The sequence below is a fragment of the Diadema antillarum genome, unplaced genomic scaffold (genome assembly GCF_040938485.1).
Source record: "Diadema antillarum isolate AM-2024a unplaced genomic scaffold, OU_Dant_1.0 seq00000320_RagTag, whole genome shotgun sequence".
NCBI classification, from domain to species: domain Eukaryota; kingdom Metazoa; phylum Echinodermata; class Echinoidea; order Diadematoida; family Diadematidae; genus Diadema; species Diadema antillarum.
Window position 1 is genome coordinate 596,529 of NW_027271339.1, and position 23,146 is coordinate 619,674.

At 36.6% G+C, this 23,146-nt stretch overlaps 1 protein-coding gene across 4 annotated transcripts in view; it reads left to right on the forward strand.

The window, feature by feature from the left end:
• Positions 1–23,146, forward strand: part of LOC139730509 (iron-sulfur cluster co-chaperone protein HscB-like) — a 97,332-nt gene that overhangs the window by 16,657 nt on the left and 57,529 nt on the right. For all 4 annotated transcript variants that reach the window (XM_071641348.1, XM_071641349.1, XM_071641351.1 and 1 more), the window contains exons 2-3: positions 15,221–15,317; positions 16,147–16,236. In XM_071641348.1, the coding sequence (XP_071497449.1) occupies positions 15,221–15,317; positions 16,147–16,236 (187 nt within the window). The remainder of the gene's footprint in view (positions 1–15,220; positions 15,318–16,146; positions 16,237–23,146) is intronic.

Genomic DNA, 23,146 nt, shown 5'->3' on the forward strand with positions numbered 1-23,146 from the left:
TCAAAAGGTCAAGTAAAAATATCAAAACTTCTTTTTTTTCTCCGTACCTTGGAAAATTGTTCAAGGTATCTTCATGGAACATAGTATACAAGTATACACGTACTGACTGGAAGTGATTATCTAGAGAATGTAGGGTTCATGGGGTCAAAGGTCAGGGGTCAAAGGTCAAGTGCAAGACTTCAAAATTTTACTATTACCCTCATTTATGCAATGCCAGCAGGGTTTTTTTTTACACTTGGTGTATGCGTGTGTAACCTACATGTAATAGAAATTCTCTGGAAAGTTTTTTTTTTTTCTCTTTTTGCCTCAAAGGTCAAAAGGTCAAAGATCAAGTGAAAGTGCTGAACTAACTTTTTCCTCCATATCTCGGAAGTGGCTCAAGTTACCTTGAAACTTAGTACATATTATGCATGTTCTACCTGAAAGTAATTATCTTATGAATTTTAGGGTCAAGGCCAGATGAAAATGGTAACAATTTACTATTCAATTCAGAAATTGCACTTTTTCTCCACACCTGTACCTTGAAAATTACTCAATGCCTAAATGTATGAATGGGTCAAAGTCAAGTTAAAGTCCTTAAATCCCTAGATACATGCTCTCCTATTCATCCAATTAAACCTACGTCAAGAAAGGTGAACATTCAACACATTTGTGATGAACTTGTCATTCAAATATTTTGCCAATTTTGTGAAAATGTAATCACACAGTGTCCACATGTACTATCTAGACCTATTGGGAAAATCATGCATTATGGCGGAGGCATACCAGTCGCCAAAGCGACATTTCTAGTTTAAAAATACTCTTTTCTTCTTTTTCTTTAGTTAGTCTTATTCTCCCTTCCTAACTTTATCTTTTTCTGATTTTTTTAATGCTTCTCCTTCAAATTTCTATACAAATACAATACCTTCTTTATTTTTCTTTCTTTCTTCCACTTTCTGTGCAATAGATCAACAGCAACAATGGCTATCAACCCCATATTTTGCACACGTTTAGTTCATGTCACGAAAATCATTTCATAAAATAACAACTACTTCCTCCGACACCCTCTTGGGTACTTAGGTAAATTAGGGTCAAAGGTCAAAAGTGTTTAATCCTGTATCTCTGTGAATACGCGTCTTATCTTTCCCACATTTTGCACATGTAAGGACCAGATTGCAAGAATCGTTTCACAAAATAACAAGGTTTTGCTCAGATGCCATCTTGGCTGTATTAGTGGGGTCAAAGGTCAAATATACTTCATTCTGTAACCTCATTAGTGTATATGGTTTCACCGCCATACTTTGCACACACATGGGCCTCGATAGATGGATCATTTTGTGAAATAACAACGCTTTGGTCGGACGCCATTTTGGCTGTGCAAATGAGGTTCAAAGGTCAAATATTCTTTATTTTGTATCTTGCTTACTAAATACTCAATCAGGGCCAGATTTTGTACATAAATGGACTAAGGTGTCTGGATCATTTCATAAAACAACGACTTTTGACTCAGATGCCATCTAGGCTGTGCGAGGTATATAGGGTTAAGGGTCAAGACTACTTTGTACTGTATCTTGGTAACTACATGCCCTATCACTCCCATATTTTGCAAACCTTTAGCCCATGGCATATGGATAGTTTCGTGAAATAACAACTTTCTAATCGGATGCCATCTCGGCTGTCTAAAGTAGAGTCAAGGATCAAACCAATTTCATCCTGTATCTTGGTAAATACATGGCATATTGCACCATATTTTGAACAGATATGGACCTTGTCAAGAGGATCATTTCATAAGATAATGGCTTTTTATCAAAGTGAGGTTCATTGTGTCTCTTTGTTAACATAATATGCCCTTTCCATTTCAAATCTGTTGAGATGAAAGATTTGATTCCCTTTTCTTCAATGAGAATCTCAGAAATCATTTGTACATCTTATCACCTAATTTGTCAGTCTTGACAAATTCTCGGATCTAGTCTTTAGTTAGTCGTATTCTCCCTTCCTGACTTTGTCTTTTTCTGATCTTTTATGCTTCTCCTTCAAATTTCTGTATAATACCTTAACTTTTTCTTTATTTTCTTTCTTTCTTCCACTTTCTGTGCAATAGATCAACAACAACAATGGCTATCAACCTCATATTTTGCACATGTTTTGTTCATGTCACGAACATCATTTCATAAAATAACTACTTCCTCTGACACTCTCTCGGGTAGGTGAATTAGGGTCAAAGGTCAAAAGTGTTTAATCCTGTATCTTGGTAAATACATGTCCTATCTTTCCCATATTTTGCACACGTAAGGAACATGTTGCAAGAATCATTTCACAAATTAACAACTTTTTGCTCAGATGCCATCTTGGCTGTGTAAAGTGGGGTCAAAGGTCAAATATAGTTCATTGTGTAATCTCAGTGTATATGGTATCACCGTCATATTTTGCACACACTTGGACCTCGATAGATGGATCATTTTATAAAATAAAGACGCTGTGGTCGGACGCCATTTTGGCTGTGCAAATGAGGTATTATCTCTATGCGAGTACATTTTTTCTGGAAATGAAAAATGACATGACTGTCTTTATCGAGCACTAGCTAATTCATCCTTCAGTGAATTTCTTCCAGATTTTAATATGTTGTAGATGAAACTTTGGGCTATCGTTTATGTGATCCATATTCTTATTGGAAGTCGGGATTACGTCCAAAGACCTGGTTGAAATTGACGCTTAGCTTCAATGTTGGGAGATATGTCTTTCTCTCGGTGACTTTCTTTGCAATAGCTCAAGAAAAACATGCCCTTTCACCCCCACATTTTGCACATGTTTAGTCCATGTCAAGTACATCTTTTCATGAAATAACAACTACTTCATTAGACACTGTCTTTTCTAGGTAAATTAGGGTCAAAGGTCATAACATTTATTTCCGAATATATCGGATCGCCTAATTTGTCAGTGTTGACAAAATCCAAGTCTAGTTTCTGCTTTGTTTTGTGTTTGTTTGTTATTTGTGTGTGTGTATGTGTTTTGTACATGCGTATCAATATAACTTTGTGTCTGTAAAAATCAACTTAGAAGGACTTCAAGGGCTGAAGTCTGGTACCCACCTTCTGTTATCAACTTCAGAGCAAACAAAGCTACATGAATGGTCTACCTTTGTTCTTTATAATTTTGCATCTTATCTACATAAAATGCGCTCAGTATTATGGTTTAAGTCAAGAGCACTTCCTTAGTTGCATGTTTATGCTCTGAAAATGACAACAGGATTTGATGTCTAATGTTTTTGCATCAGGTTTTTTGAATCATGTTTGATCAGGGCTTGATGTAAATCAATAGTTTAATGTGTCAATGAACATATATGCTGTGTCAGATACATTACCATCGTTAATTGATTCTTGAGACCTTATTTTTTACAGACAGGAAAAAAATTAAATTCATGTGTATTATTTGCATAGAAATCTTTTCAACTTCATTTTTACCATCTTCCGTGTAATTACAAAATTTCAGAACTATATCAGAAAAAATTGTGGATTTGTGTGTTAGGTTCTTGTATTTCACGTATACCTCAAAGTTTTATTGAAGAGTTATCTCTTATCTTCTATCTATGAAGAGAACATTCTGTACTTTTAGAACTGTGGTGTTTTACCAAAAATAGTCACATATCATTGTGATGTTATTGCTAGCTAGTTGTAGAATAAATATATATTGGCATGATTGATGTTGAGTATGAAATTATATTATAACGCATGCTAACGGAACTTCTGATACGTCAGATACGTTACCACACACTGTTCTTTCAATCCAAAATGTATTTAACCTAGCAGAGATGTTACATGGCATTTGCTATTTATGAAAGTGTAATACTTATTCATGTTTCATACATAATCAATGAGATTATTGATATAATTCAATGCAGGTAAAAATTTAAATTAGGGTTATATATCTAAAGCTGGAAGATATGTTCTTGATTTTTATTTAGCCTTCACTTTATGAATCATGATTATTTTTATTACAGATTAGATCAAGGCTAACTCCAAAATGTTTCTGTGATGTTTGTTTATTTGTAAGCTTGTAATTTTACATCAAGGCATTGCCATTTTAAAGCAAGAAATAAGCAGACAATCAGCTACTTTCTATTAAAGATGCTATCTCTGGTAATGTATCTGATATGTGGTTTTAACATGTAAAAAAGGACTGCATTTGGAAATGTTTCTAGGAAAATATATGAGCTTTCAAATATCACTCTTTGATTTTTATTGTATTCCAAAGGGATTAAAGTTTCTGAATAGATAAAAAAGTGAATGAAATCTTTGATGTTAAATTTTTGTCATTTGTACAACTGTAATTGCACACTATTTTGGAGAATGGCCCGTATGCGTTTGTTGTGATAATAAAATTTGCTGGCTTGTGATTATAGTGATAAGTGTCCAGATTCTGGTTGGTGGTCGAAAACTGAGGGTTTCACTCTAAACCGGAAATCTACAATACTTACTGTAAATGTCCATATTTTTGCACGATTAATTTTTCCCACTGAGCAGGTCAAAACATATTTGTGGGTTCTTGAATTTGCACTGCAAGATTGTCAACCCGTTTCATATGTGTAAAAAACATTGTAACGATATTTTCACAGGTTTTAGAATTCGCGCTAGAAAAAAGTAGCGCAAAATGCAAAAAAAAAAAAATTTATGCACCCAGAAATTTTTTTTGCGTTTACAATATAGTTCAGGGGCCTCTTGTTATTACTATCTATGTGGTAGATAATGGGCAATACATCTGTTTTTCTTTTATTTGGGGATTTCTTCTTACCTGTGTGGTAGGTATTACAGTCTACAACACAGTTAACAAGAGGCCCCCAAACTATAAAGGCAGATTTATCTGTCTAATAGAATCATAAACAGGCCCTAAATATTCAGTTGATCCCCAAAATGTCTCAACTCTTGTAGATCCAGCAATATGTTCACATGTACACACACACACAAGTCAGCATGTTATGTTTGTATTATTTGTTATATTATCAGAAGGAATGTGATATTTTCTAACTATACTTTTATCAGTTATAATGCAGTGTTACAATGTATTATGTGGTTGAAGCTGCTGTGTTTGATGTGTGGTGAGATAACCCTGTTCAGCACCTTCATACCACTTCACTGGAGCACCCCTTCAAGTTATGTATTGATGTATATGTAATATCTCTGTAAGTATGAGCCTATGGGACTCAACACCACACATATTTTGTCAGGTTGCCTGCTCGGACCACGAAATCTTTAAATCTGAAATTGTGATGGCGCAAAATAAAAGCAAAAGTAACAATCCATTTTGAATCTAGTTGCCTGTCAGGTCACCAAAAGATAAATTTGGTGGCTTGGCACCAATTTTTAGTGGCCCTCATCCACTCGGCCACTGCTTGATGTCAAACCATGATTTTACACACTCACACATACACAATAATCTCATTGGAGTAGAAATAATGAGAAAAGGAGGGGAAAAATCATCAAGATTGCTCTGACTGCAAGTATACTAGACTTGTGTTTCCACTCTGTAAGGATGCTGGAGGAATTTTGGAAGAATTTTGTCTTCATGTTACGTCTTTCTATCCATCCATATACCCACATCTAGTTAGCATGACTGGAAACCTCAGTGTGGATTTGCATGGAATTTAGCCTAGTCATTAGGTATAGATGTACTGATAAACATTAGGATGTCAGTTTTTCACACCAACAGTTGCTTTGTGATATTTGGAGAGAAGGTAAGAATAGATGATGATTTCCATGATTGCACTTACTGTAAAGCAAGAAGGCCTTTCTCTGAGCATGAAATTTTCGTGAATTGTCACTGGTATTCAGTGCATATAGTGCTGTGGACAAGAACTTACACATGTTTCGCAAATCTGTGCTCTTGCAAAATTTGCAAAATTCAAATGCATGAGAACATTCCTTGTTTTCAGTAGCTGAAATTCTGAGTGGATTTTTTGAAATGATGCAATTCTTTTACAAACTTATTATGAATGATAACTGCATGGCAACTAAATGAGTATTATAATTTATATTATTTTGCCTTCTCTCACCTACATGTGTGTTAAAATGATCAACATGTCAACACAACTTCCCCTTTTTCGCTATTGCTGCCACAGTGTAAGATGACACGTAATCTCATAATATCACATGAAATATGGGCACACTAGTGCATAATATCAACCATAATATCACATGCAAAGTACCATGCACATTTCTTAAAGGACAAGTTCACCTTCATAGGCATGTTGATTGAGTGAATGCAGCAATATTAGTAGAACACATCAGTGAGTGTTTAGAAAAATTGGACAATCCATTCAAAAGCTATGAATTTATGAAGTTTCTGCTCAGGCACTGCTGGATGAAAAGACTACTACAGCTTGTGATGTCACATGTGTAGAATGATACAAAGAAAATACAAAGAAAATTCAACATTTTCCCTTTCCTCACATAAAGAAATGACACTTGACTTGCCTTTTTTAAAAGGCAGGAGGGAATGATATTATCTTTAATAAATGTCAGTGACAAGTCAAGGAAATGTGCACTTTTTTCTTTGTAATGATTGCATTTTTGTTTGTATTTTCATATTTTGTCTCCGGACCTTGACCAAAAACAGCTCATGCTTTCAAGCAATCCTGAATTAATGTGTTAATAAAATGAAAAATAAAAATAAAAAATGAAATTTGTGAAATTCTCTTTATATTTTCCTGATATCAGTTTACGCATGTGACATCATACTGTAGTAGTCTTCTCATTCATTAGTGACTTCACAGATACTTTAAAAATTCATGTGTTATTGTATCCCCCAGCATGTATGCTGGAGGATACTTTGGATTCAGCGGCATTACGCCGCTGCGTCACATTCTTGTGTGCACTCTAGCGGCCACAAACCGTGACAGATTTTTTAAAAACTTTGTATGGCGGTTCATATTGGTAATATCTCCACACCTGTAACTTTGGGTGATGCTGCCCCCAGTGTTCCGTCTGTTATAGGGTAAAATGCCATATTTTTGTGCATAGTTTGTGTGCTATCTATAGGCTACACTGGTTAATGGATTTTGTTCAAATTTGGTATGGAGGTTTATCATGATGTAATCTACAAGCCTATAGATATTGGATGTGCTGCCCCCAGTGTTCTGTCTTTTACAAGGTCAAAGGTCATATTGTTGATGGATCCTTTGTGTGCAATCTATAGGCTACATTTGTGAATGGATTTTGTTCAAATTTGGTATGGAGGTTTATCATGATGTAATCTACAAGCCTGTAGATTTTGTATGTGCTGCCCCCAGTGTTCCATCTTTCATATGGTCAAAGGTCATTGTTGATGGATGGTTCATGTGCCCTCTATGAGGCTACATTTGTGAACAGATTTTGTTCAAATTTGGTATGGACGTTTATCATGATGTAATCTATTAGCCTATATATTTTGGATGTGCTGTGTTCTGTCTTTTATAGGGTCAAAGGTCATATTGTTGGTGGATGGTTTATGTGGGCTCTATAGGCTGCCGGTACATTTCAAATTTTGTTCAAATTTGGTATGAAGGTCTACCATGATCTGAGCTACAAGTCAAAAGATTTTGGATGTGTCTATACTTCATGTAATTATTATTATTATTATTATTATTTATTCGGCTTTCAATCACAAATACATTTTTCGAAATCAGAAAATTGTACATTGGAGTGGTAAGGGGGCACCAGGTTGGGTAGCCCGGGTCTGGAAAGAGCCAACTAAATGACTTAGGCCTCAGGCCATCCTCCCCAACCCACCTGGTGCACTCAAAACAGTCAGTTTACAATATAAAAAATACAAATTTCATTAACAGGCATACATAAAAAACAAAAACAAAACAACTGTTTCTTTGCAAGTGTCAATTTGAGATATGTGAACCTACCAATCTTTCTTATTCCATTCAGATATCAGAGGTCATTTTCTAAATAAAAAACTAAGAAAAAAAATGATACATTGCATATAATATGTCAGCTCTTGAATGACTACCGACATCAAAACCTATACTGCGTGTAAAAATGCATACAGTTAATGAACAATGTATGAATTTGAAATTTCCATGTAAACTATATTCCCTTGCAACATTTCATTTTAACTTCATTATATTTGGACAGATAACAAAACAGAACTGTGAGAGAGAGAGAGAGAGAGAGAAAGAGCGAAAGATAGAGAGAAAAATAATAAATTCATAGATAACCAAAACTATCTCTCAACGTGAGTAACACCCCTACCCAACACCCATGGAGACAGCTCAGCCAGTAATGATCATCTGCATGTTTTCTATTGGAGAAAAAAAAAAGAATACCATGGGAATGTACCGCTCAACATTGAACAAAATGTACACTCTGCTCACTAATACAGCATGTAGTCACGTGTGCCATGTATTATCTCAATTCAAGTGCTCATAACCCGAGTAAGGTATTGGAATAAACAATGATTTCAATTAAGGAATGTTGTTACCATGGCAACACAATGTTTGACATGAAGATAAAAAATATGGGGAAAAATGAAATTTGCACAACTACACAATATATTTCATAGCTGTCACATGTGCCAAAATTTAAATGAAATTGCTCAAATGCTGAGGGAGTTAAATAAATTCACAATAACATTATGATTTTCATTCAAAATATGCTGTTAACATGGCTACACATTTTGTAACAATGACGAAAGATCAATTTTGTACAGGAACCATATATCTATCAGTCATTGACCACACATAAAGGAGAAATACTCGGTTTTTAGCAAAGAAAGTCAGATCCATCGACCACGGAATGTTGTTACCATGGCAACACAATGTTTGACATGAAGATAAAAAATATGGGGAAAAATGAAATTTGCACAACTACACAATATATTTCATAGCTGTCACATGTGCCAAAATTTAAATGAAATAATGCTCTTATAGATCCACTTTTTTTTACAGGGACAAATATCACATTCTAATTTTTGTCTTGATTCCTCTCCGGCAATCACCTTTTTATGCCTTCGCCACGAAGTGCTGCCGGAAGCATTATGTTTTCGGTATGTCCATCCGTCCGTCCGTCTGTCCTTCCATTCATCCTTCCGTCCATCCGTCCATCCGTCCTTCTGTCCGAAATCAATTTTGTGGACAGCATAACTAAAAAACCATTTGAGGTATCCTAATGAAACTTGGCTTGATTCCATTCAGATTTCTAAGAAGCACCATACATGTACTTTACTCTACCTGATTTTATTCTGATGCTGCCCCAGTGTTCCATCTTTTACAGGTCTAATGTTGCACATTGGTTGCTGTCTTGCATGCATTTGACAGTCACATTTTAGACTGACTTCTTCCAGATTATGTATGATGTACATCATAGTTTAGATTATATATAGTACATCATAGTTTACTCTTCCACAGTTTTTGATGCTTCTCCCGATTTCCTTATACATGGTCAAATATCACATTTTAAGCCTCAGTCACACAGTTGCTCAAACAATCCTCTGCGTCCAGCGTTGCATCCAAAAGGTCCATTTAAAACTTACACTTTTTGTGATGCAACGCCAGATGCAGAGCATTGTTTGAGCAACTGTGTGACTGGGGCATTAGCAGCTATCCAGTAGCCATTTCTAGTTTTATTATGCGAGAAAAGTTAAAATGTTGAATTTGCTTTATATTTTCTTTGTATCATTCTACACGTGTGACATCACAAGCTGTAGTAGTCTTGTCATCCAGCAGTGCTTGAGCAGAAATTTCACTCAATCCACATGTCTATGAAGGTGGACTTATCCTTTAGATACATGTATGGCAGCCTTTAGAGGTTCATAGATTTCATTGTTTAATGATGGAGAATGGGATGAAACCCTGTGTTTAGTAATGAGTAAGTGTGTGGTCTTTTTTTTTTATTAGTGGAAAATTGAGCAAAGAAAATGGGATTCGAACCCGAGACCTCCAGATTGCTAGCCCGGTGCTCTACCGACTGAGCTATAGAAAGCCCTAGTTTAGTGTTCGTCCCAGAAACCCTGAATTCTCAGTGCTCGAATGGTCAGAAGCTATAGCAGTGTGTTTGTGTGTGACACACACGCATACTTGCCAACATTTTGAAATCCTGAAGAGGTAGATTTTGCAAGGGAGCGAAGCGACCAAGCCCGAGCGCGCTTGCGCGCAAGGGGGGGGGGGAGGGTGTGGGAGGGGGGTTTCCCCCTCCCACGGTGTGGACTTTTTTTTGTTTTTCAATATCAAAATATGAGATTTGGTGCATGCTTTTTTAACCTTTTTGAAGGGTTCTTGGTATTGATAAAAAAATATATAATCCATGTAAATCTATGAACTCTTTTGTAGACTATACATATAAAAATAGAATCAGACATATTGGTAAATAATTTTTGTAGGCTAAGCATATGTGAAAAAGTAATCAAACATATTGGCAAATAATTTATCCCCTTATAGTGTACTTTCTATTGTGGAGCTAGTTTGATGAATAAGACATAATGTTGCCCTCACCAAATCTAAATTAATTAGTAGATGACCTGGCTGTGAGATTCCTGTACGTGGCAGATTTTGCTCTCTTCTGCAGTGTTTGGGAGGGTTTCCATTCGTAGCATTCACCGTCTTGCAGAACGTGAGCTACCAAAACATTACTATTATGCGTGGTTCTATATAGCTACAAGTACACGTGTACAGTAAGTCTTGCACGCACGTAGATATGATAGAGATTAGTGCGCCACTGCAGTGTGCATACATGTGTGCATATTAGAAGGCTGAATACGGCGTTTTTGAGGAATGAATTCCTTGAAATTATCATTAGTATTCTAATTACTAGCTTATTTTAGGGAATCAACGCACAATGAAGGGAAAATATGACTTCCATTTCATTTTATGGTAGGTTTGCTACAAAATCAGTAGATCAGAAGAGAAAATCGGTAGCCGGGTCAAAACCTCTAAAAAGTGGTAGTCTACCGCCCAAAGCGGTAGAGTTGGCAAGTATGCACACATACACACTTGAACGTGGCATAAACCTGAAGGATAATTAGGTGATACGCTATCAGCGTATCATCTATGGTGTTTGCTAAAATCTTCCTTAATTTTTTTTATTCTTCTTTCTTTCTGGACAATTTTGTGTCGTCTATATCTCAACAATGACATGACGGAATAACATGAAATTTTCAGTCAACATATCTCATGACAATATCTAGCGACAATAACATTTTCATGATGATAACATGTCTCTGACATCATCTAGGTGCCATTTTGTGATTTTCAGACAATGTCACATGATAGATCATAACTAAATGTCATTTCTTCATCAATTTTGGTAGACATAAAGTTTAAATCATGACTAATCGTCCATTACCATGCTAATTACCCAGGTCATCATGACGCAGGCGTACGTGTGCGTTAAAAATTTAAAATGCTCAAATCAACTTCCTGACCGGTTTTCTCGAAGTTTCAGACAATTTTATTTAAGCGTTTCAAAAAATTCCGCGCGTACGCATCTGTCCGCGCATTTTCACGCTAACAGCACGTAAGCAACATGAAAATGCACTTTTTTCAACTGATTTGGATTCCTGATACTTTGAGTAACAGTATCTATTGATTTCCGATCGATTTTGACCTGTAACAAAGGAATGCACTGGCGTCAAAGTTGTCTGCGCGCGCGTCTACATGCAAATATAGTGAAAAAACATGTCTTTGTTTATTTCGCCATAGCTCTTTAAAACGTCCAGCAACCCTATGTTTTTATTGCATATTACAAAAGCATATGAGTTGTAAATAACATTTCAAGTATCAATATTTTGAGGAAAACTCGATGACGTCATCATATTGTCATCTGAATTCAAAAAAGTGGAATCATTTTTTTTAGGTACTGTTTCTGCCATTCATTTGCTGGTATTTTTTATTTATTTATTTATTTATTTCTAATCTTTTGTCAGGGTAGCCCATTCACCAATAAATAGTAGTCTTCCATGGAGCCCTGAGTAATATTGATGAACATATGTACATTAAATAGCAAAACGTATATACAGAAGATGACATACAGTGTAGATACATACCAGCATACTGTACATTGCAAAGTAACATAAAAAAAAGTACATGCCACAGCAAGAGTTCACCAGAATGCCGAAATAACAATTAAAACGCTATTATACAGGAATGAGAAGCTAGCCCAGAATAAATTTCATGTGTTTCTTACAAATAACAACTTTGCTTAAACAATCTTTTAAATGAATATATGGAAGAAGCTGATCTAATTGAATGATCTAGCCTGTTCCATTCAAGTACAGAGGATACAATTGGGCTGCACTTGTGACAATCAGAGTGAAATCTTTGCACACGTAGATTTCCACTGTCTGTTAGCCTTGTGTGATGTTCATGTACATCACTAGGCTTAACTAAGTGCACCTGAAGGTTCGAAGGTGCTAAGTTATGGACGCATTTATATATCATCATAACGCGACTGAACTCAAAACGTTTTGAATAAATCATCCAACGGTGTGTCATATGTTTTGTCCAAAATTATTCGTGCTGCCCTCTTTTGAATTTTTTCTAACAGTAGCTTAGTTGTGTGGGATTGAAATCTGTTTGACCAAACAACAGAACAGTAATCAAATTGTGGTAACACTAGACTATTATAAAGTCATTTTAGGGATTGTTAGGGCAAAAAGGCCTTCGCTCTCTTTATCATGCAGACACTTTTTTGGGTACGTTTACATACATTTTCGATTTGTTTAGACCATTTCAGTTCTTCATCTATTAAAACACGTAAACATTTAGTGAACTGAACTCTTTTAATCAGACTACCATCTAATGAAATACTGAAATTTTCAATTTTCCCAAGATTAGCATGGGAGCCGATAATCCTGACAGAAGGTTTGTCAGCGTTAAGGACGTGACAATTTTTCTTAATCCACCCCATTACTTTGTTTAGTGCAACAGTTATCTTTTCTTCTAAAACTGCTGCGTCATTAGCACTGACAGTGAGAATCGTATCATCAGCGTACATATCTATAACACCTTCTGAAGTACACTCGGGTAGACTGTTGACATAAATTGAAAATAAAAGGGGACTAAGAATTGACCCTTTAATTGATCTCTGTTGTTTTAGAACAATATTATCCCAAATTCAGATATGTTGTACTGTGAACATTTCCCTTTCAAGCCCATGTCATTGTTTTGAAATTTGATAATGTTTTCATACTGGAAATTGTGATTAAAGACAAAGACTCAAAATCAGCCAAATTTATGTGTTATGTCTATGGGAGGTGATTTTTCTCACAACCATGCATTGACTTGACAATGTTCTAGCACCTGTATCTCAGTTGATTTTGCTCTATGTCTTCTTAAACTTAGGTGTATTGTGGCTGACACAATCAGCTGTAGTAATCATGCATTTTATTTTTCCAAATATCCACATCATGTTGACAATTTTTTAGTTTAAAACTGAAAATGAGAATGGAATCTGGACGAAACGATTCCCGATTTATCTTTGCAAAGTTCTGTATATTGATCGAACCAACCTGGCCAGTTGTGGGAAGTTGAATAGCGCCATCACAGTCAATCACAGTCACTTGAAGACGTGATTATTGTTCAGTGCAAGTTCACGTACGTGGGCACGTTTTAGTTTTGCTCTATTTCATTTGAAAGTCAAATATGTTTTACCTGAGACGACAAATTTTATCAATTTGGCATGGAAATATCAATCAGACACTATCAGGGCAAACATTTCAATATCGAAGTAAATTTGTGTGGTGAATGGTATCAAGACGAAGAATTTTCGTATTCATTTGTGTTATATAGAGTTAAGTTTCGCATCTGACATTTGGGAGAACCGTGTGGCTCAGTCGCTTAGCGCGCTGCGTGTTCATAATGCCATACTGGAGGACGAGGAGTTCGAGTCCCAAAGGATGCCCTTTTGATTTGATTTGATTTTTTTTTTTCTCTATTTCTCTATTTTTCTTTTTTTCTTAGAAAGTTCAGCTTCACTCCAACGTCATTTATCTTACTATTTCATCAAGTATAAGCACCCCTACGAACACAAACACGCAATTTCCCTTGTTTTGTATCGTAAGTTACAGTGCTTCTATTGCTCATGTGAATTTTTAGTTATCGCCAAATTACAATTCATCTAGCTGAACATGGATACTCAAGCAGCAGAGCCCTTAAAAGGGTTCAGTGAGTAGTTACAATATAGCGGCATAGTTCATCCAGGTATAAATCCCATTGTCATGTAAAGGCACACACTCGCTCTATTTCGCTTTGTTTTGTATTGGACGCTTCATTGTTTTACTGCCGGAAAATTTTACAGGCTTGTATCTGTAAGAGCTCTCCCAACTGATCATTTTATATAATGACAGGATTAGATACAGCAGTTTTGGTTATGCAAATAAGGGTCAAAGTTCATATTTGAAAAGACCAATATCAAAGTCAAGATATGATCTATGAAACACTTTATTGTCATGTTTCAATTTGTTTGTGTCAAGGACGACATGGTACAGATACACTGTACTAAGAAAACCTGTTAATCTACTTAGGCCTACTTGCACACGCAGACACACACACACGGGACTTTCCATGTGGTTTGCGGATGATGACAAACAATTTGATCTGAATTATAAAGGTACAAAAAATTTGACTTCACTCAGATATTATTGCAACAATAAAACTTGAAGTCGCTATATTACACGGGTGACCGATATCTGATGATTCCCAGCGTATCACCTAACTTGTCTTTTACAGTGACGAGTTTTCATGTCTCGTTCAACTTGGGGATAAATGCTGGGGATCACTGAAATGATGCAGGCTTTTTGAGTATGTAACAAACGCAAACAGAAAAACTGACCAGAAATTGATATTATATATTAGTGGAAAATTGAGCAAAGAAAATTTTTCATATAAATCCAGCAGATATGGTTCTGGGTAGGGCCAAATGTTTTCTGGTATGCCCTTCCATGCCATCTGATTTTGATGTTCAGTGCAGCTGTAGAAACAGCAATTGCAATCTCCAAGGGATCAAAAGGTTAGGTAGTTACGTAAATATTCAGTATTTATCACAAAAATGTTTTAGTAATTATTCAATTTAGTAGTACAGGGAACTTTGTTTCAAGTAACACATTGATATCATAATGGGTATCTTGTTATATCAGAAATAAAAGGAATGAGACCTACAAAATTAAGTTGTTATACCAGATATCTCCCTATATCTAGGTCCCATTTTATTAGTAGGGATGGTTAGACTGGAATTGACTTAGATTCATATGACATTTTATTTTTCTGCAGAGAAGAGAAATTTGATGTGGATATTGCAGATCTGACAAGCAGGTTTCGAAATCTTCAGCGAGTGCTCCATCCTGACAAATTTGGAAATACTTCAAAGGTTTGTGTTTACCTGTAAGATACATTGCATTACAAAAATAAGGATTTCCAGGGTGTGATTGATCACATTCCCTTTTAAGTACTGCACAAATTCTCAATATGGGGTTTTGATGCACCATCATAGAATCCTTAGATCCTCCATGTAGTCGTCATTTATTTTTATGTAACATTATACTACAAAGCATTCCCACAGAATGGTTGTGGCTACTACAGTTAGCAAGATTATTGTAGTAGAAAACAAATGAAGTTTAAAATATTTATTTTAAGGAAAATATTCATCAAATGTAAAGACAGTGTTTATTTACTGTGTTGCTGTCCAAAATGATAATGATAGTATTAGTATAAATAACAAAACATAAAGCAACTGCACTCATTTGAATTCAGGGCAGGGAAGCCATCATAATTCCTGGGTATTGGCAAATCCTCAGAATTTGGAATGAGCACAAATAATTACACTGTGCAATGTATTTTTTTATGTTGATTCCATTAAACAGCAAAACAGTGCTTGATTTTTAAGAAATCATATGTCAAGGTAGAAATTTTTTCCACTTGAACTGAGAAAAACCAGGTGAGTGAAAGAGATTTGGTTCAGTGCAGGTATTCTGTGCTATCAATAATGTCACATACTAAAACACATGACATTGAATATGAATTACACTGAACAACAAAATAATGATTGATTATTTAGAAATGACATGTTAATGTCAACATTTGTCCACTAGATCACTTGTATGAGAAATAAACAGATGATACAAATAGAATCAGTTCGACATTCTGTGCTATCAATCTTGTCACATACTGAAACATACTTGCGTCTTTTTATCACACAGATGGAGCAAAGCTTTTCAGCATTGCAGTCATCTGCTGTTAACAAGGCGTATAAAGTTCTCCTCAAGCCCTTGTCAAGAGGCATGTACCTGGTGAGTGCAGTTGCTTGATACAATGGTCCATGCTTTTGCTAGTTGTCTAGATGTTCCTTCTTGCACTCCAAAATGAGTATAAAGGTTTACTGTGTGCAGGATATTCCATGTAATTGAGGGAAGCTTTCCAGTACTGTGGGCATCTCTGTCATCTTGTGTTTGTTATGCCTCCACCACGAGGTGTCACCAGAGGCATTATGTTTTTGGGTTGTCCGGCCATCCTGACGTCTGTCTGTAATCAGCTTTGTGGACACCATATATCTTGAAAACTATTTGAGGTATCCTAAAGAAACTTGGCATGTGAGTGGACAAAGTTCTGCCTTTCAGCTTTTGGGTGCACTTGCTCATGGTCAAGATGTCCAGTTCAAATTTTTACAATTTCACTGTTTCCCCCTTTCTATGTAATGCCTGGAGGTATTTTCTTGAAACATACTGCAAACATGTATTGCCAGATAAAGATTTTCTAGGGAAAGTTTTGGGCTACAGGTTCAAAGGTCAAGTGAAAGTGCAAAAATTGCACTTATAGTCAAGGCGCTAATTCCTGTAAGAGGATTAATTAAGGAGTTCGTTCAACCCACCCCGCAGAAAAGGTTTGACCAGACAAGGTGGTAGATGGGACCTCTATTAACATCCCCAGGTAGTATGTGGTTCCAAATTGTGGTGTCAGTAGAATTTTACTGGCCACTTTTCATCATGATTTGTTGGAACAAACGTAAAAGAATCTGCGCACGCCAAGACTATTACACGCACCACTAGCACTGCTACAGGCGCCAGTGCCAGTGCTGCGTGTAGTAGTCTTAGCGCGCATATACTTTTTCTTCGATAAACAAGGGTTTTGCCTGCAAACTAACTTTTCACGCCAAGCCGGGTTCGGTGTAGTGTAGTTTCTAGCCGTTTTTATTTCGTCTTTATTTCAAGAGTTCAAGCAAGCCGAGTGAGAGCGCATACCCGGTGATTGTGACGACCGAATCGCAATCACTGGGTGTGTGCTCTCACTCCTTTTAGCGCAATATATACAGCGGGCTTCTGCATAATACACAAGCTGCAACTCAGAGAAATAAAGACGAAAAAACGGCTAGAAATTAAGACTAGGGTCAGTAAACGCTTGTCGCTATTTGGGGCACTGAAAACGACAAACTCACACAGTTTTTGCATTTATTTCATGAAGAATTCATCAAAACTGCATAAAACTATATATGTACATGTTGCTAGAGATGTCATCCATACAGTGGAATTCATTGTAAATTATAATATTGTGCATGGTTACCATGGTAACCGGATGCCTAAAGGTGACTGGTAACCCCCAAAATGCCTCCTGCTGCTGCAAACATTGTTTTTTTTATCTTATAGATGCAATAAAAAAACAATTTTTTACTGATTTTCGTTAAAAAAGTTTTCCCTGTTGCCATGGCAACCAGTATTATCCAATCAGAATTTAGTTGTCAATAACTCAAAAACTAAAGCCCATAATTTCAAAAAGCTCAATAAGCATGTCCTTCCTTCTGCATAAAGTGTATGACATAAGGTATATGTGAAGAATATTTTGAAGCATTATCAAGTTACAGCAAAATTTGTAAGCAAAGGCATAATAAACGGCCATTGAAAGAAAGATATCATTCTCGAATAGTAAAATGCATGAAAAAGTTGCATCCGTCGTACTTTCAACACAAATTTGACTTCAAAGCATAGGCAAATGTATATAGTTTTTAATAATGTATGGACACAAATTTCCCTTACAAATAAGATGAATACAGAAAGCAAAGCCAATATTCTATAGTAGCTCTTTCGAGTATTTACAGAGCGATGGTTATTCAAAACAATCCTGGAAAAGAGCTGAGGAAAGCAATTGATTGTTTATGTTCTTAAAGGAAGTTTATTCAAGAATACCGATAAATTCCTTTCTAAAGAAGGAATATACACGTGCGCTGGATTATCCATCAAAGAATTAAGCGTACTTTTGTGTTCGTTAGCTATTGTAAAAAAAAAAATATATATATATATATATATATATATAGAGAGAGAGAGAGAGAGAGAGAGAATAAAATAATATATCATGATAGGTAGATTTTATTCAAAAAGTGCAGTAATGAATTAATGCTGAGGAGAGAATGAGGGAAAAATCTTGGGCGTCTTTTCCCCTTTTATCCAGACTAATTTTACAGTGTAGAGCTCATCTACAATGAGTGATGTGCACGAAAGGCAAAAGAAACAAACCTGTCTAAATTCCAGATATTTTTGAGAGTTACCAATCACCTGTAGGCATCCGGTTACCATGGTAACCATGCACAATATTATACCTTACAATGTATCCCATTGTATTGCTGACATCTCTAGCAACATGCACATATATAGTTTTAAGGCGTTTCGATGATTCCTTCTTGAAATAAATGCAAAAACTGTGATAATTTTGTCATTTTCAGTGCCCCAATAGCGACAAGCGTTACCGACCCTAGTCTTAATTTCTAGCTGTTTTTATTTCGCCTTTATTTCTCTGAGTTACAGCTTGTGTGTTGTGCAGAAGCCCGCTGTATTGCGCTAAGCCGAGTGAGGGTGCATGCTCAATGATTGCCACAAAAAACGGTTTGGGCGTCACAATCGCTGGGTATGCACTCTCACTTGGCTTGCTTCAACTCGGAGAAATAAAGACGAAATAAAAACGTCTGGAAACTACACTACACCGACCCCAGCTTAGCGTGAAAAGTTAGTTTGCAGGCAAAAACCGATGTTTGTCGCGGAAAAAGTCTTTGTGCGCTAAGACTATAACACGCACCACTGGCATTGACGCCTGTAGCAGCACTAGTGGTACGTGTAGTAGTTTTAGTGTGCGCAGACGCTTCCTCGAAGAATATGGTCATGTCGCAACTAAAATGGCCTGTAAAATTTCATCGATACCACAATTTGATATCACATACTACCTAGGGGTGTTCCAGAGGGTCCAACCGACCACCCCATGCAGTCAAACCTTTTCTGCGGGGTGGGTTGAACGAAGTCATTTTTTCTGGGTCGCTGCGCCTGGACTATTATTTGTCCGTATCTCAAAATGGCTGAGGTATCATCATGAAACTCGGTACATATGCATTTACTGCCTGACAGCAATTCTTTTAGAAATTTTTGTGTCATTGGGTCAATGGGCAGGTTGAAATGTTAAAAATTCTACTAAATTACACTTTTTCTTTACACCTTGGAGATTACTCAATGCATAAAGTTGATAAAACTAGGTGTAGGCCTATGGGTGAGAATTTTTAACAATGGACAATTGCTAATTTTCACACCTGACGACACTCTTCTCATCAAACACACTAGGATGATCTTAGAAACTATTTTCTTTCATGTCATAAAAGCCTGCTAAATTTCCTTTCAGGAAATGAAAGACGCCATATTGGCTGTGTAAAGCAGGGTCAACGATATATCTTGATAAATACATGGAGTACTGCTCCCATACTTTACGCACATATAAATCATGTCAAGAGAATCATTTCATAGATGTGCAAATTAGATTCAAAGATGCAAAATTTTCTTTTTTTGTCTCTTTGTTGGCATAATATGCCCTTTCCATTTTAAATCTATAGCCATGATAACAGGTGTGATTTTCTTTTTCTTTGATGAAAATCTCACAAATCACATGGCCCTTTGCCCTCAATCACAAATATAAATCAGATAGGGTCATCTGAATCATAGTCGGGGCTCAAAAGCTTTATTTCCAGATACATCAAATCACCTAATTTGTCAGTATAGACGAATTCTTGAATCTAGATTCTTTATTATCTGCACTATTTTAGGTTCTCAAAGTTACGCTAACGGACGTTCGGTCCAAGAAAAGAAATATCTGATGATTACAATAATATCATTGCACGATAAGTTTATGTTACTTGAAAATATTACTAAATCACTGAGTCTCTTATACCCAAAAGCGAATAACATTCAGCCTTTAATTTAACTGTGATAAAAGAAGTAAAACATTTTGCTCACAGATATGTGCATTCGTAGGAGAAATCCATGGATTACGTAGTAGAAGGTAATAGTGACAGATGCTCCCCGGGTATATCTGTTGAGTAAGATAAATGAATACATCCATTTTTGGTCCCCATCAGGGATGTTCGGTGTACATGTAATTGTCATATTTTCTATGCCTTATTTTTCCCTTCACAACAATTTTTCTCTCATTCCCCATATTTAGCATGAACATGCCACGGCCAAGAAGAAAAAAGGACAAATCCATAAAGTGCTACGCAATCATAGTCGGAATTGAAAGGAAAAGGATGAAATGATGGCAGAAATCTGTAATGTGCAAGAGACAAGAAGGAAACATAAAAGACTGTGGGAGCAGTTGAGTGAAAATGAGAAGAAACAGAGAAGGGATAGAGTTCCCATGCACAAGAGAAAAAAAGTTCAAGTGCACTCCTGTTGTAACGTGATGAAAACACAGAAACCCTGCATATAAATAACATTATGTTGTTTTTTTAAACTCATAGTTTGCTGAAGAGCAATGTTAATTGTATCTCTTAAATTTTGTTGAAATTTTACTTTTAAGAGACAGAGAGAGCATTGAGTTGCTTGTGCTTTCGTGCTTACTATGAAAACACATGTTCAAAAAATGGGTATAAAGCACATAATTTGATAGGTTGGCTATTCCAAAGGTTCGTTATTCGGAAGGTCCATTATTCCCTTGATTCGTCATTCCAAAGTTTCATCATTCCAAAAATGGAAAAAATGTTTTGTAATAATTCCTGAGATGGTTCTTTATTCCAAAAGTTCTAATTCTGAAAGTTTGTTCATCCAAAAATGAAATACAGTTTGCCATTCAGAAGGTTCATTCTTCTAAAAGTGGAATAAGCCTGATATTCGTTTAGGTGAAAAAAAATTAATTTTTTTTTTAATACCGAAGGCTTTGGTTGTTAATTTGTTTCTCTACATTTAGATTAACAAACCGTATTTCATGTTCAAACTAACAAACCTTTGGATTAATGGCGATTCCTATCACTTACCGAATAACAAACCTTCAAATTAGCTAAATGATGGTGATGGCGCCCTCGCTTGTTCCGTCTTTATACATGAAAAGGTAAATCCAATAGGGTCTGCTTGTGAGCGCTCTACTGGCTGCAGTCCTTCGATAATCTTCAAATTTGGCATGAAGGTGTATTATGGTAAGATAAAGAGGCCTAGTGTTTTTGGTGATGGCGCCCTTGCTTCTTCCGTCTTTATACATGAAAAGGTAAATTCAATAGGGTATGCTTGTGAGCGCTCTACTGGCTGCAGTTCTTCTTCGATCATCTTCAAATTTGGCATGAAGGTGTATTATGATAAGACAAAGATGCCTATGGTTTTTGGTGATGGCGCCCTCGCTTGTTCCATCTTTATACATGAAAAGGTAAATCCAATAGGGTCTGCTTGTGAGCGCTCTACTGGCTGCAGGTCTTCTTCGATCATCTTCAAATTTGGCATGAAGGTGTATTATGGTTAGACGAAGACACCTATTGTTTTTGGTGATGGCGCCCTCGCTTGTTTCGTCTTTATACATGAAAAGGTAAATCCAATAGGGTCTGCTTGTGAGTGCTCTACTGGCTGCAGTCCTTCGATCATCTTCAAATTTGGTATGAAGGTGTATTATGGTAAGATAAAGAGGCCTAGTGTTTTTGGTGATGGTGCCCTTGCTTCTTCCGTCTTTATACATGAAAAGGTAAATTCAATAGGGTATGCTTGTGAGCGCTCTACTGGCTGCAGTTCTTCTTCGATCATCTTCAAATTTGGCATGAAGGTGTATTATGATAAGACAAAGATGCCTATGGTTTTTGGTGATGGCGCCCTCGCTTGTTCCATCTTTATACATGAAAAGGTAAATCCAATAGGGTCTGCTTGTGAGCGCTCTACTGGCTGCAGGTCTTCTTCGATCATCTTCAAATTTGGCATGAAGGTGTATTATGGTTAGACGAAGACGCCTATTGTTTTTGGTGATGGCGCCCTCGCTTGTTTCGTCTTTATACATGAAAAGGTAAATCCAATAGGGTCTGCTTGTGAGCGCTCTACTGGCTGCAGTCCTTCGATCATCTTCAAATTTGGCATGAAGGTGTATTATGATAAGATGAAGAGGCCTCTTGTTTTTGGTGATGGCGCCCTTGCGTGTTCCGTCTTTATACATGAATACGAAAATTCGATAGGGTCTGCTTGTGAGCGCTCTACTGGCTGCAGTTCTTCTTTGATCATCTTCAAATTTGGCATGAAGGTGTATTATGATAAGACAAAGATGCCTATGGTTTTTGGTGATGGCGCCCTCGCTTGTTCTGTCTTTATACATGTAAAGGTAAATCGAATAGGGTCTGCTTGTGAGCGCTCTACTGGATGCAAGTCTTCTTCGATCATCTTCAAATTTGGCATGAAGGTGTATTATGGGATGAAGACGCCTATTGTTTTTGGTGATGGCGCCCTCGCTTGTTCCGTCTTTATACATGAAAAGGTAAATCCAATAGGGTCTGCTTGTGAGCGCTTTACTGGCTGCAGTCCTTCGATCATCTTCAAATTTGGCATGAAGGTGTATTATGATAAGATGAAGAGGCCTCTTGTTTTTGGTGATGGCGCCCTCGCTTGTTCCGTCTTTATACATGAATAGGTAAATTCGATAGGGTCTGCTTGTGAGCGCTCTACTGGCTGCAGTTCTTCTTTGATCATCTTCAAATTTGGCATGAAGGTGTGTTATGATAAGACAAAGATGCCTATGGTTTTTGGTGATGGCGTCCTCGCTTGTTCCGTCTTTATACATGTAACGGTAAATCGAATAGGGTCTGCTTGTGAGCGCTCTACTGGATGCAAGTCTTCGATCATCTTCAAATTTGGCATGAAGGTGTATTATGGTAAGACGAAGACGCATATTGTTTTTGGTGTGGGCGGAGACATCGTTGCCATGGTAACAAGAATT